We start from the raw sequence: 15,273 nt of genomic DNA, 5'->3' as shown, positions 1-15,273 counted from the left end.
CTGTGCCACCCAGGCGCCCCAGTCTACCATGTCTAAAAGAATTTTTCTTGGGGGGCGCCTGGGTGGCACAGTGGTTAAGCGTCTGCCTTCAGCTCAGGGCGTGATCCCGGCGTTATGGGATCAAGCCCCACATCAGGCTCCTCTGCTATGAGCCTGCTTCTTCCTCTCCCACTCTCCCTGCTTGGTGTTCCCTCTCTCGTTGGCTGTCTCTATCTCTGTCAAATAAATAAATAAAATCTTTAAAAAAAAAATAAAAAAATAAAAAATAAAAATAAAAGAATTTTTCTTGGGGTGTCTGGCTGGCTCAGTCGGTGGAGCACGTGACTCTTGATCCCAGGATTGTGGGTTCAAGCCCCACATTGGATGTAAAGATTGCTTAAAAATAAAATATTTAAAAAAAAATAGAATTATTCTCTCTCCTTTTTGGTGTCTCCAAGATGCAAATTCAGAATAATACCACTGACAAGGAGTTTCCTCTTCCCTTAGTGCAATTTTGTGAAAATCACAATAAATAATCCCACAAATGACTCAATTTCAGCTACTTTTTCATCTACTTACAGTGTTGTCACTTGGGGTGCAAAGGAAGAAGTATGTGGCAGGGACCCAGAAGATCTGTCAGAGCTGTCCGTCAACTCGCAGGAGCTGGGTCATCCACCAGTAGGCATCGTATGTCGGCACGCAGCTGCACACAGTGAAAGGCTGGAGACCTTCATTGCCTTGGATGTGGAAAGCACTCAGCACAGATTCAATTATGAGATGATGACCACTTAGGTGGAAGAGGTCTTCTCAAACCAACTTGCCTCTTTCTTAGGGAAAGCTGAATTTCCTCAGCTGCGTTCTCCTGACACTTCAAGTTATTTAAGCGCTTCATTTCATACTCCCTTTCAAGTTTGATGGCTGGAAAATAAAATACATGGAGCAATCCCACTGACTTTTTTCACCAGGTATAATATTGTTAAAAATGAACATTGAATCACATGGCAAAATTCACATTCTTAGATACTAAACAAGAAGTGTTCCATAGAGGAGAGGTATGGGTGTGAATGAGCAGATTTAAACATTTCTCTGATAATAAGCAAAATAACATAGATAAAATTTGCTATTTACTAAAGTAGCTCTTACAGAACTCACATTCTGCAGAAGGCAGCAGAGCACTCTTGGTTTTAGTTTTTTTGAGGTATAAAGAACTACCAAATGTAACTTCTCCCAAGAAACGCAACTTGATGCTGGCTAGGTTCGTGTACCAGGTCTTTGTAAGCAAAGCAAGTTCCCAAGGTTCCTGTCTGGAGCAAAAATTCATTAATTCATTCAATAAATATTTACTGAGCATCTATCGTGGGATATATAGAAGATATCTTAATTCCAGTTCCATTTTCCACTAGACACTTTTGCTTATGGGGGGAATTCAGGATTTTCCAGAGGAGAAGGAGACTTACATTAAATGTATAAGGTATAATATATTATATATTATATATATACACACGCACACATATATGTGTATAGAAAAATTACAATAAATTAAAATGACAGGAACTTCTGATCTAAAACAGCCTCCCTGCAGTCAATCCAATCTTTCCATGTCTTTGAAGAGGATACGGTAAAGAACTGTATGCTCCAAGTCTTTTCTGGCTGATCACAAATATGGCCATATTAGGGAAGGAGAAAGAGGAATAATCGTGCATTGAGCAGGCTGCCTGGCATACACTAAAGCTTTGAGGGTATGATCTTATTTTAATCTTTATAACCACCATGCGGTAGACAAGGAAACAGAGACTCAGAAGTTAATTAAGAACCAGAGCTGGTACTTAGCCTAGGGGTAGTTATTTAGAAGGACTAGTACCAAGAGAATCCTCAGAAAACTAAAGAAGGGGAGGAAATCGCAAACTATAATATTAAAAATAATTACCACGAACTTCAAATTAATTGTTTTATATATTCTAATTGGAAATTTAAAATGTCAACCACATGTTTTTCATCCACAGAGTCCGTATGAGTTCATATGCATTAGGAACGGTAAAAGATGTGCTCTGGAACAAACTGGGGAAATGACAGTGTTCTGTACATGGGTCTACTTGTTTTCCTCTATTTCATCATCTAAATTTAAGGAGCGACTTGAAGTTTACAATTATTGCAAATGCATTTGAACAAAGGCACAAAGATGTATTTATAAGGATGTTCACTGAAGCATTGTTTGTCAAAAAAAAAAAAAAAAACTCACAAAATAGCCTTAACATCTATCAGGAAGAGCTTGGTTAAGCACACTGTGGCACATACACATAATGAAAGAATGAGGTTTATCCTTAGATGTTGATTTAGAAAGACGAGCAATAAAACGGCTAATTCTTATCTAGCACTTACTATATGCTGGGCCCTGTTTTCATCAGTTTACACATGTGAACACCTTTAATTGCCTATGAGGTAGGCGGGTGCTACTGTTATGCTCATTTGACGCATTAGGAAACAAGAGTAGAGCAACTTGCTCAAGATCACAAGGCTATTGGTCATGGTAATAGGATTTGAATCCAGAAAGTCAGGCTCTAGAATCGGAGGTCTTAACCATTAGGCTATATAAGATACGGTGGGGGAGGGAGCAAAGTTCAACACAATCACACATGTAAAAACATATGTGTGTATGTGTGTTTATGTGTATCTTGTATAGCAGACAAAAATTCTAGGAAAATATAAAACATTTTACCTGAGTGGGATTGGGCGGAGTGGGAATTGAGATATGAGAGATACCATTTTTATTTTCCTTTCAAATGCTTCTATTCTGTTTGAATATCTTGTATGTATTTTTCATAATCCTCTAAAAACACCTAGCTAAAAAATCAAGGTGAGGAGATGCCTTAGCAAATGAATTCCAAGGAGTGTCACTACCATTCTTTTCCTCTTTATTTACTGTTCTTTTAAATATGATATCCAACATTTTCTTGTAAGAATGATGGATAAGGCGCTGGTTTTGCAGAGACTATTCATGATATAAAATCCCACATGACCAAAACTGCAGAATCCGTGCTTTCAATTATTCTCCAAACATAGGATTATCTCCATTACCAAAAAAAATCACATTTATAATCATGTTGACTACCACAGTACTTGCCAATAATAGTTTAAGGTCTACACACCTACCGAAATGGCAAAACTAAATAAAATGCGATGGTGAGTTTGCTCTGGTTTTCCTATAGTTGTAGTTTTAGAATCCCAAACAGTGCCTCCATTTACTTCTTAGAATATTGTTTATAAAGAAAAATTCAACTGACTCATAATGGCAAATATGTCATAGACTGTGGCAGAGAGGTTAAAAAAACAAGTCCAAAAATTAAAAACAAACAAAAAAACCAAGGCAGCACTAGGACACTACAGGGAGAAACTACCATGGGACAGCTATGGGTTTACTGTATGTCAAGCAATGTGCAAGTATCTTACAGTATTTGTATTCTACATCATACATTGATAGGTTCATTTTACAGATGTGGAAGCCAAGATACAGAGAAGTTAAATCATTTACTCAAGGCAGCATAGGGAGCCAGGGCAGGGCCGGGCTTTGAGCTCAGGTCTTTTTTTTTTTTTTTTTTTCCAATAAACATGTGGATTTATTTAATCAGTTTGGTAGGTGAAACAGATTGGCTTTGCAGTATAAAAATATGGAATGCTTCACAAATTTGCATGTCATCCTTGCACAGGGGCCATCTAATCTTCTCTGTTTCATTCCAGTTTCAGTATATGTGGGGCCCAATCTTACTGATTGCAAAGCCCACGTTGTCCGTAGCATACATACATCACCTGCCAAAGTGTACAGGAGGCAAAACTGACTCTTTATACCAGCCAATTAAATGCTTGGTTAAGATATATCTGACACCAAGACATTTTTAGGTAGATTTACACTATCTACAGAGGTATTTTAACCTAAAAGATGTTGTTTTGGAGTAAGAAGACAGACTTCCATCCCTGTCACTTGTTTACTCCATGACTGTGATTTTGATCAACGCATTTCTCCAAACCTCAGTTTGTGTTGTTTTGTTGTAAAGACCAAGTAAGATAGTTTGTAAATTCTTATTAAAAGCACTTTCCTTAAAAAAAAAATCACTATTGAGATAACCGAAAACACTTCACATAGTCCAGTATCTCATGGGGAATATAAGGGTTTCCGATACTTTTATTTTACCCACTCCCAGTCAATGCTCACCACGATGAAAATACTTACACTTTATAACAACTGCCCCGCAATATGGTTTTCACTGTGTTCTTTCTTGTCAAACCATAAGCCATGGTGAATTACCACAGTCCAATTTCTTATCATAGGTGCCTGATGGAATGACTGCCATACTCTGTTCACTTTACCTGAAATGTTTGCAACTCACAGAATTAATGGCTTTCACTTTAATACCTTTTAATACCCAGATAATAAAAAGACTTAGAAAGAGCATTTCTGAACGTCAGAACGTCCCTAATAAATATTCCTTGAAGCTGAACGCCTAATATACAACCGTGTTCCCTTTCATTTTCCATGAACTCATTTTATCATTTCTTGCCCTGTACGGAGAAAATGTCAAGTTAACAACATCGGCATTCCGTCACTGCCCAAGCCTGCCAAACTGGCTCAAACACCTCACCCAAACGTGTCTGACTTTGGCAATGTTAAGTGACAAATGGTTCTGCGGGTACGGGAACTTCCCGTTCCGCGCCCGAGCCCTTAAAGAACGCAAATCTTCCCAGGATTTCCCTTTTTCCAAAATCTCAGCTTACCCGGAAGCGGCCCACTGTAGGCGCCCCTCCCACCGACACGCCCACCGCCCCTCCCGCGCACTCTTCAGAGGGGCCAGCCCCCCGCAGCCCGGGTGCGCTGTTCGGAGCAGGAGCCTGCCGGAGGAAGTGGGTGGAGCCTCGGCCGCCTGCAGCGCCGGGGCGGAGGGGCGGGCCCTTCCACCGCCCCTTCCCACGCCGGCGCCCCACCCCTCCTCCCACCCCCACCCAACGCGCGGCCGGCACGCCCCGTCAGCCTGGGCCTCGAGGGCGCGTCCCCGGGGTGGGGGGAGAGGGGGGCGGGCGCCGGCGCCTGATTACTGGAGCTCGCTGGTCTCGGAGGTTCGCGGTCCCCCGTGGGCCGAGGGCGGAGCGCGCGCTCGATTAGGCACCCAAGGCCGCGCACAGGGCCGGCCCGCGCCGCGGGCACACGCCTCCTTCCTGCTCGCGCCCGAGCTGCGGGCCGCGCCCAGGACCGCGGTGCTTCGCGTCACGCGGAGGCCTCAATAAAGGGCTTTGTGGTGCCAGTCCCTTCCTCCAGGGCCCCGGGGAGCCAGGCCCGGGACGGGGTCCCGCGGAGGCCTGCGGGTTAAGCAGTCGAGGCTCTCACACACTTGACGGAACAAAACTTACGAGCGAAAGAGCTGTAAGCTAGGCCTTTCTCTGAAAATGACACTTTTGAATGTCAGGGAGTTGAATTGAAGCGACCTGTTGTGGGGACCATTTGGGGGCACCACTTAAATGTGCTCGGTTCTGACGTGTTCACTGTGATCGAGGCTCCCTGGTGACGCCTGAGGAGCGGAGGCGCTATTGTCAATGTTCGCCCTCCCTGGTGGGTCAAGGCAGCTAGAAACGCCAAAAAGCCCCAGGCCTACATGTGATAGTTACGTGTTCGTCGTCGTGGTCAGGGCAAGACAGGAAAGGAGGCCTGACGAACCAGTTTCTGAAGTCATGACACTGTGGTGATTCAGGATGAATCTGTATTTTAATACATCAGATGGTCACCACTTAAACGTCAAATGAAAATAGCCTACCTATTTTGCGTGGGTCTTGCAGTCAGAACGGGTTTGGAATTCTAGTTCTGCTACTTGCTGACTTTAAGTTCTTGCCTATGTAAATTCTCTAATCCTCAGTTTCTCCATCTGTAAAACAAAGTATCACACTCTGTATCTTGCAGGGTCCTTGTGAGGATTAAAGATCATGCATAAATTCTCTGGCAACATGGTAATTGTCTAATTTTGCACCTAGTAACAACTTTATGAGATAGGCAAGGGATACTTATTACTCCAATTATGGAGAGGAGGAATGAACTCAAGTTAAAGGACTGCCCGAGTTGTTGCAGGACCAACTTTTGAAGCTAAACAGGGTACCCTTTCCACCCTGACAAGATACCTCTGATACTAGCTCCTATCTAATTAGGATAGGCTGGTAGGCTTGAACCACCTTTGGAGGTGGTTTTTGCTTCCCCAAAACTAGAGGTGAGGACTCCTTCACTCTTTAACATTTCTGTTCTAGTACCATTGGAAAAGGAGCCTCAAGGAGAGTGGGTGTTAGTTTTTAACACAGTGTTGAATCCATTAATGGGCTGTAACATCAATGTAGTAGATTTTGAACTGAATTTTTTTCAAACAGGTGGGGAGTGAGAGTACATCGTGCAAATAAGTCTATTGTTTTGTGGAACTTACATTTTTGTTATTTATATGGACTTTTTTATGCTTGTGTGTGTATTCAGATTCAATATAAAACACAGTTCTTTTTTTTTAAGATTTTATTTGTTTATTTGACAGAGATAGAGACAGCCAGCGAGAGAAGGAACACAAGCAGGGGGAGTGGGAGAGGAAGAAGCAGGCTCATAGCGGAGGAGCCTGATGTGGGGCTCCATCCCATAACGCCGGGACCACGCCCTGAGCCGAAGGCAGACGCTTAACGACTGCGCCACCCAGGTGCCCCAAAACACGGTCCTCACAATGGGTCTAAAAAGTGTGAAAGCCAGTGTCTAAGATCATTTCATTTTAGAGATGAAAAAACGAAGACCAGCTTGTTAACTGAAATCACACCCAGATGGGGCAGAGATAGGCCACTTTAGGGTTGTGGCTCATGGAGCTGTGGCTGTTCTCTTTTTATAGAGGAAGAAATCAAGATCTAGGGAGAGGATATGTCCAGGGCCCCACTGAGAGAGATTAGACAGCCTGTGATTTCTCCAAGTTTGAACCTCATTTCCTGTATATGTGTATGATTCCTGAGAATTGTCTTTAGTTATTTCCTATGTGACTCATTTTGAACAAATATGGTAGAAGTTACGGAGTATGACTTCTGACACCAGGTCATAAAAGGTATTATGGCTTCCTTCTTGTGGTCTCTCTTGGATCACTAACCCTAGAAGAGATCAGATGCCATGTTAGGGCACACTCAAGCCATCTTATGGAGAAATTCACATGCAAAGGAATAGAGGCCTCTAGCCAACAACTGGTGCGGTGCTGTAGCCTCTTGCCAGCACTCATATGAGTGAGCCAGCTTGGAAGCAGACCCTCCAAGGCTCCATCAAGCCTTCAGATAACTGCAGGCCCAGCTGATGTCTTCACTGAAACTTCATGGGAGACCCTGAGTGAGAACCATCTAGCTAAGCCACTCCAGGATTCCTGGCCCTTAGAAAATATGAAAATAAATGTTTATCATTTTAAGCCACCAAACTTCAGAGTATTTGTTACAGAGCAACAGATAACCAATATACCTCTTGTGGAAGGAATATTTTACACAGAGGAAAATAGCCATATTTTTATAATTAAGATTAATAATTTGATAAAATGAACAGTAAAACACATTATGCTTTACAGACTCTTTCTGGGCAGCTGAAATCTCATCTATGACCAGTTAAGAGCTTTAAAAACTGTCAACACAGAAAATATATGGTAAGTACCACTCTCCCATATGTCTTTAAAAACAAAAATAACGTTAAATCTTATAGAAGGTGGAACGATATACAATAAAGATCTGGTTCTCGCTCCACCCCCGTAAAGACTATTTTAGTAGTTTTTTTTTTTTTGAATTATCGCATCATTTCTAAACATTTCTCTGTCTCCCACCCACCCGTCTCCCACCCACCCCCTCTCTCTCCTTTCCTCCTCCTCCCTTCCTTTCTTTTTTCTTTTCTCTATGACCCCCGCCCCCCCCCGCCCGCTTTTCTGGTGCCCTACACTTATCTTCCTATTGGGTAAGCCTTCACGGATTATTCCAAAAAGTTGGCAGGGTTCGTTCAAATTGGTTAAGAGAACATTGCTGCCACCTGCTGTTAGAACTAAGGTACAAACAGGTATGCAAGGAGGATAACATGTAACACCACAAAAAAGCAGTAACAGTGTGATGTTTACTACACTTTGGGCACTGTTCAAGGTACTTCCTATACATTGCCTCACTTAATTATCACAACCATAGATGCCATTATAAATTAAGTGGTGTGATATTTCAGGATATTAGAGAAGTAAAAACTGAGGCACCTCAAGCATGAATAACTTTTCCAAAGTCACAGGACTTGACCCAAGACCATGCAATTCTGATATTCTTCTTTGTACCATACTATACATTCTCCCAGGGTTGTAATTAGGGCTAGGTTTTAAGGTTTACACTTGTATATTTTTGCAACTGCCCTTTTCAAATACTCTGTTAATTTCTCATCATACAGATATTAACAGAATATTGTTGGGCCAGCAATCATTCTTCTCCCTGTCATCTGAACCTCACAGCTTAGTGGGGAAGAGGATAATAGTTTTCCTAAGACAATTAAGGAAGAAAAGGATTTATAGGGCTACTAAATGACTTGCTTACAATTACATAACTAGTAAATTGCAGAACCTAATTTAGCCCAGGTCAGTTTCACTCCTGACATACGTCCTTTGAGTTCTCTGGATCCCCTGACTAAATTATATATCCCTCTGCCCATGAGATGCCCATTATATCCTTACAATAACATTGACTACCCGTCCATTTTATTTGAAATTGACAAAGTAGGTTTCTTTCTTTCTTTTTTTTTTTTTAAGATCTTATTTATTTATTTATTTGGGAGAGAGCGCACAAGCAGGGGGAGTAGCAGAGGGAAAGGGAGAAGCAAGCTCCTTGTTGAGCAGGGAACCCAACATAGGGCTCCATCCCAGGATCCTGGGATCATGACCTGAGCCAAAGGCAGAGGCTTAGTGACTAAGCCACCCAGGCGCCCCAGCAGAGTAGGTTTCTATACCTTAAACACATTAGTGCCTGACTAACATGGAAAATAATAGCCACAAAATAGTGTCCAGGCTCCTCTGCTCTCCTTAGAGGTGGAAATTACAATTTCTCAGGTGCCCAGTTGATAAACTCCTGTTCTTTGGGAGGCAAAGCAGGTCAGAATCTATTACCCTAATCCAAGACTGTAGTGTGTGATTTATAGCCTAGGATTCTCCCCAGAACAAAACTCAGAGCAGTAAGCATCCCCTCTGGCAGGATGGTGAACCCGCATCTGCCGTGGAGCAGGTCACATCAGGATAGCTAGCCCCTGACAACTACACTGGGATTCCTCCACTGTGCAAGCATACAGCATTAGTTGTAAGAATAGGAAGAAAGGTATTTCTTTACACATCGTAATATATGAGGGCTTTGGAGTGTTAGTTACAATGTCACCCTGTAAAGTACTAATTAAAACAAAGGATTTATCTACTTTGGTCCAATTGACATTTCAATTCCATACTAGTTTATAATAACTAGGAAAGTAAGAACAATTAGAAGATTAAGATGAGGTCTCCAGTTATTCATTAAATATTTGTTAAAATTAGTCACATTTTATTGACTTTTTAAATAAATAATAAATCATATCAATTGAGCTTTTTCCTGAGGAGATACAGACCAGATGAAGAGGTGGTATGCTCTGACAGAAGAGGTCTAACTAGGAATCAAAAAACCTAGCCTAGAGGGGTGCCTGGGTGGCGCAGTCGTTAAGCATCTGCCTTCGGCTCAGGGCGTGATCCCGGCATTCTGGGATCGAGCCCCGCATCAGGCTCCTCTGCTAGGAGCCTGCTTCTTCCTCTCCCACTCCCCCCGCTTGTGTTCTCTCTCTCGCTGGCTGTCTCTGTCAAATAAATAAATAAAATCTTTAAATAAAAAAAAAAAACTAAGCTAGAGACCCTTTATAAATATGAAAAGTTTTTTTTTTAAAGATTTTATTTATTTATTTGACAGAGATAGAGACAGCCAGCAAGAGAGGGAACACAAGCAGGGGGAGTGGGAGAGGAAGAAGCAAGCTCATAGCGGAGGAGCCTGATGTGGGGCTCGATCCCAGAACGCCGGGATCACTCCCTGAGCCGAAGGCAGATGCTTAACCACTGCACCACCCCGGCGCCCCAGTATGAAAAGTTTCTAAGCCTTTGTGTCATTTATGAAACCAGACCAATAGCACCCCAAAATATTTTTATGATTGATTCCATGAATCTGTCTAAATCTTTCACATAATTACAGTACTAAGTTTTTAATAAGTTATCCTAATAATTTTGCATGTTTTGTATTTTGACATATTTATGTAAAGAATTCATTAAAGTTCAGTAGTTAGAGCATGTGACTCTCGATCTTGGGGTCATAAATTCAAACCCCATGTCAGGCATAGACATTACTTAAAAATAAAGAAAGAAAGAATTCATTAAAGTTCATATAGGATATAAAGTGTATTTGTCCTAACCTTCTTTTTTTGAAGATATATATCCCAGGCTTACAATATCCACATAGTCCTTTTATTTTTTTTTTTTAAAGATTTTATTTATTTATTCAACAGAGATAGAGACAGCCAGCGAGAGAGGGAACACAAGCAGGGGGAGTGGGAGAGGAAGAAGCAGGCTCATAGCAGAGGAGCCTGATGTGGGGCTCGAATCCCATAACGCCGGGATCACGCCCTGAGCCGAAGGCAGACGCTTAACCGCTGTGCCACCCAGGCGCCCCCCACATAGTCCTTTTAATTTTATTCATCTCAATAGTTCATAGTTCATCGTAAGCTTTAATTCAATTAGATTCAAGCCAATTTAACACACATCTGTCGAGCACTTTCTGTATGCAAAGCTTTGTGATTGGCCCCCATAGTCTAAAATTTGTCCCTCTTTTCCCCTCCCCCCATATGTAAGAAAAGCTCTCTTTTAGAGAGAGTTTTTTACAGCTACATGCAAAAGAATGACACTGGACCACTTTTTTACACCATATACAAAAATAAATTCAGTACGTATTAAAGACTTAAATATAAGACCCAAAACCATAAAATTCCTGGAAGAAAATAGGAGGTAAGCTCTATGACATCACTTTTAGCAATATTTTTTTGGATCTATCTCCTGAGGCAAAGCAGCAAAAGCAAAAATAAACTATTGTGACTACATCAAACTAAAAAGCTTGTACATCAAAGGAAACCATCAACAAAACAACGGCAATCTACTGAATGGTAGAAGATATTTATAAATTACATATATCCCATATGGGGTTAAGATTCAAAATATATAAAGAACTCATACAACTCAATATCAGAAAAACAGTCTAAATTAAAAAACAGACAGGGGGCACCTGGGTGGTTCAGTTGGTTAAGCGTCTGACTCTTGGTTTCGGCTCTGGTTGTGATCTCAGGGTTGTGACGTCAAGCCCTATTTCAGGTTCTGCATTCAAGGTGGAGTGTGCTTGGGACTCTCTCTTCCTCTCTCTCTGCCTCTGCCTCCAACTTCTCTAAAATAAATAAATAAATATATTTTTAAAAAATGGACAGAGACCCTGAATGGATATTTTTTCATAGAAGACATCCAGTTGGGGGCACCTGGGTGGCTTAGTCGTTAAGCATCTGCCTTCAGCTCAGGGCGTGATCCCGGCGTTCTGGGATCGAGCCCCACATTAGGCTTCTCCACTGGGAGCCTGCTTCTTCCTCTCCCACTCCCCCTGCTTGTGTTCCCTCTCTTGCTGGCTGTCTCTCTGTCAAATAAATAAAAATAAAATCTTTAAAAAAAAAGAAGAAGAAGACATCCAGGTGGCCAACAGACACAAAGATACTCAATATCACTAACCATCAGGGAAGTGCAAATCAAAACCTCAATGAGATATCACCTCATGACAGTCAGAATGGCTAGTATCAAAAAGACAAGGAAACAAAAAGATAAGAAATAACAAGTGCTGGCAAGAAAGTGGGGAAAAGGAAACTCTTTGGGGGGAATGTAAACTGGTGCAGCCACTATGGAAAACAGTGTGGAGGTTCCTCAAAAAATAAAAATAGAGCTACCTTATGATCCAGCAATTCCACTTCTGGATATTTAGCCAAAGAAAATGAAAACACTAAAAAAAGATATATGTACCCCTGTGTTTATTGCAGCATTATTTACAATATCCAAGATATGGAAACAACCTAAGTGTCCATCAATAGATGAATGGATAAAGAAGATGTGGTATGTATATATACAATGGGATATCACCCAGCCATAAAAAAGAATGAAGTCTTGCCAATTGCAACCACGTGGTTAGACCTAAAGGGTACTCTGCTAAGTGAAATAACTCATACAAAAACAAATACCATATGATTTCACTTATATGTGCAATCTAAAAGTAAAGCAAATGAAAAAGCAAAACAAAACAGAAACAGACTCAGATATAGAGAATGAACTGTTGGTTGCCAGAGAGGAAAAGAATAGGGAGTATGAACGAAATAAGTGAAGGAGATTAATGATCTTCTAGTTATAAAATAAATAAGTCACAGGAATGAGAAGTACAGCGTAGGGAATATAGTCAATGATATGGTAATAACTATATGGTGACAGTAACTAGACATATTGTGATGACCATTTCTTGGTGTATATAAATATCAAGTCACTATGTGGTACACCTGAAACTAATACAATATTGTATATCAATTATTGTTCAATACAAAAAGTAAAAAGAAGTAAAGCTCTCTTTACCCATGAAGATATAAGTCAATTATCAAAAATATACGTTCTCAGCTTGGAGAAATATGGAAAAAGAAATTATCACCACTCTTTCTGTCAGTTGTGAAAGTTGTCTTGAAAGAATTAAGATGCCCTTCTTAAGCCAAAATCTAAAATTGGAATGTATGTAAGTCCCCGTAGACATTAAAAAGCAATCTACTTAAATTCAGGATTTAAGAGAAAGGAATTATTTCAAAGTGTAGAATTTCTTGGACTTGCTCAAGCACTGACTTTCTGATGATAAAGCTGTCTGTCAATTTTACTCCTTAATTCTTTTCCATCTGCTTGATTTCCCAATATAAGTTCTTTTTTTATACTTGTATTAAGGGATAATTGCTAATATTACTATATATATTTAAAGCATACAGTGTAATGATTTGATATGCATACACACTGTAAAATGATTACCACTGTAAAATGATTACCACCTGGGTTGCAGAGGTTAAGCCTCTGCCTTCGGTTCAGGTCATGATCTCAGGGTCCTGGGATTGAGCCCCACATCGGGCTCCCTGCTCATCGGGGAACCTACTTCTCCCTGTCCCTCTGCTCCCCTGCTCTCCTGCTCTCTCGCTCGCACTTTCTATCTCAAATAAAATCTTTGAAAAAATGTTTTTAAAATAAAATAAAATAAATAATTACCAAGATCAAGATAATCAACACATCCACTGCCCCACATAGTTAACATGGTTAGCTCTTTGTGTGTGTATGTGCGTGTGGTGAGAATGCTTAAGTCTCCTCCCCTTGAGTGTGACCCTCTTCTAACAAATAGAATAAAGTAAAAGTGACAGTGTATGACTCAGAGACTGTCATAAAAGGCACTATGGCTACCTCATGTTCTCCCTCTCTCAGATTAATCACTTTGGGAGAAGCCAGCCACCATGCTGAGCTGACCTACAGAAAGGCCATGGAGGGAGGAAGTCAGGACTCAAGTCAACAGCCGTATGAGTGAGCCATTTTAGAAAGTGATCCTCCAACCCGAATCAAGCTTTTAGATGACTGTAGCCCTTGTGCACACCTTAACTGCAACCTCATGAGAGACACTGGGCCAGAAACATCCAACTAAGCTGCCCTCAAATTCCGGCCCACAGAATCTGTGAGATAACGTGTTTATTTTAAAACACTAAACTGGGAATAATTTGTGACTCCAATAGGTAATTAACACAATAGGCTAATTACTCTTACATAAGAAAGAGATAAAGAGAAATAGAAGGAAAATCTGGAAATGAGGAGTTAAGAGGAGAAAGAAGTAGAAAGAGGGTGTAGTGAGGAGAATTCTAAAGGTGTTCACGCTTTTGAGGAGACAGGATGAGGTTACGGCAACTGATATAAGAAGTGGGACTTTGGGACAGAGAAATGTTAAAAGGTATATTTAAGAAACTTTGCTGTGGTATTTGGTATAAATCTCTCCCCTGTGTTCCTAAAAAGAACTGTAAGTGAAGATCTATATATTTTTAAATAATAATAATAATCCAACTTGGCCAGTGATTTAATGTTTCCCACTTATCAAAGTCAACCCTAGTAATTTTCTCCTTCTTTACTAAATATTCGATTTCCCAGTTTTGCTTATCACTAGGAGTGACCACGGACAAAGCTCTGGCCAATGAGGCATAAGGGGAAGTCTACTGGGAACCTCTGCGAACTATTTTGCTTCCTGCTGAGGCGAGAAACACGCTTAAGAATTCAGGAGCACTGCCCCTGACCTTTCTTCCTGTGTCACAAGTGCGTTAAAAAGTTGTGTGAGGCCACTGTCTTGTGCCAATGAGATCAGTGTAACGATGGGAAGGCATCAAGCAGGGGTGGCTGAGCTTAAGGACGGAGAGCACCTGGAGTGGTGGAGGCATGTCTGAGGGGTGTCATCAAGCCTGGAATGCCTTGTTCCAATCTCCTATTAAGTGAGAATGGACGCTTTTTTTTTTTTTTTTTTTGCTTAATCCACTTAAGATGTAATTAGTATGGTTTTCTGTATTTGTGGTAAAATCATTCCTCCCTGAGACTTAAGATGAGTATTTGCTTAAACATGGTGCCCTCAAGGCAAGCAACAGAATATGTGTGGACCTGAGACATTCTACCTGAGTTCAGAATCCCCTCCCCGCAGCTGAGGGTCCTCCAGCCAGGGAGCTCCCCAGTGCCTCAGTGTTCCATCTGCAAGATGGAGATAGTTCAACTTTCACCATAGGACTGTCATGGCCATTAGTTGCCTCGCCTATATTATACAACAAATATAAATTCTCATCATTTTGAGAGTTTAAAAACCAAAAACTTAGTCTTCCAAATCTTCAAAAACCACAGAATCCTCACAAAATGTGAAGTCTATCAATGATGAATTTAGGGCCTATAGATAGATAATCTGCTACTGTACACAATCACCTTATTTTGGACAGATGTGAAATGAATTTGGTTTTTAACTCTCCAATGAAGAAAATTTCAAATATATACAAAGGCAAAGAGATTCATACCCCAAATCTCCATCTACGCATCACCCAATGTCAAAAGTTTATCAACAGGTTTCCAATCTTGTATAATGTTGTCACTTTCCCCATAAATACGGCGTAACTTTTTTGAAGTCATTTAT

At 40.9% G+C, this 15,273-nt stretch overlaps 1 protein-coding gene and 1 non-coding gene across 2 annotated transcripts; both read right to left on the bottom strand.

Annotated features, from left to right (window-relative positions):
* Positions 1-710: 710 nt before the first annotated feature.
* On the bottom strand, positions 711-5,186 carry C11H4orf36 (chromosome 11 C4orf36 homolog). The gene is made up of 4 exons (XM_034671573.1): positions 4,747-5,186; positions 4,205-4,341; positions 1,132-1,283; positions 711-897 (listed from the first exon to the last, which is right to left on the bottom strand). The coding sequence occupies exons 2-4, from the start codon at positions 4,267-4,269 to the stop codon at positions 746-748; spliced, it is 369 nt and encodes a 122-aa protein (XP_034527464.1). The 5' UTR covers positions 4,270-4,341; positions 4,747-5,186; the 3' UTR covers positions 711-745.
* On the bottom strand, positions 3,639-3,742 carry LOC117804547. The gene has a single exon (XR_004629023.1). It is a non-coding gene; the product is annotated as a U6 spliceosomal RNA (small nuclear RNA).
* Positions 5,187-15,273: the final 10,087 nt, after the last annotated feature.

Source organism: Ailuropoda melanoleuca, chromosome 11, assembly GCF_002007445.2.
Source record: "Ailuropoda melanoleuca isolate Jingjing chromosome 11, ASM200744v2, whole genome shotgun sequence".
Classification (NCBI taxonomy): domain Eukaryota; kingdom Metazoa; phylum Chordata; class Mammalia; order Carnivora; family Ursidae; genus Ailuropoda; species Ailuropoda melanoleuca.
Note: the sequence above shows the minus strand (reverse complement) of the source record. Positions and strands in the feature narration are given on the sequence as shown.

Excerpts from the sequence above, each read along its gene's own strand:
- C11H4orf36 (XM_034671573.1), bottom strand. The coding sequence starts at position 4,269 with ATGGCTTATGGTTTGACAAGAAAGAACACAGTGAAAACCATATTGCGG. Across the intron at positions 1,284-4,204 it reads CGGGGCAGTTGTTATAAAGT|ACAGGAACCTTGGGAACTTG; the intron begins GTAAGTATTTTC and ends TTTTTGCTCCAG. Across the intron at positions 898-1,131 it reads TCTGCTGCCTTCTGCAGAAT|CCATCAAACTTGAAAGGGAG; the intron begins GTGAGTTCTGTA and ends TTTATTTTCCAG.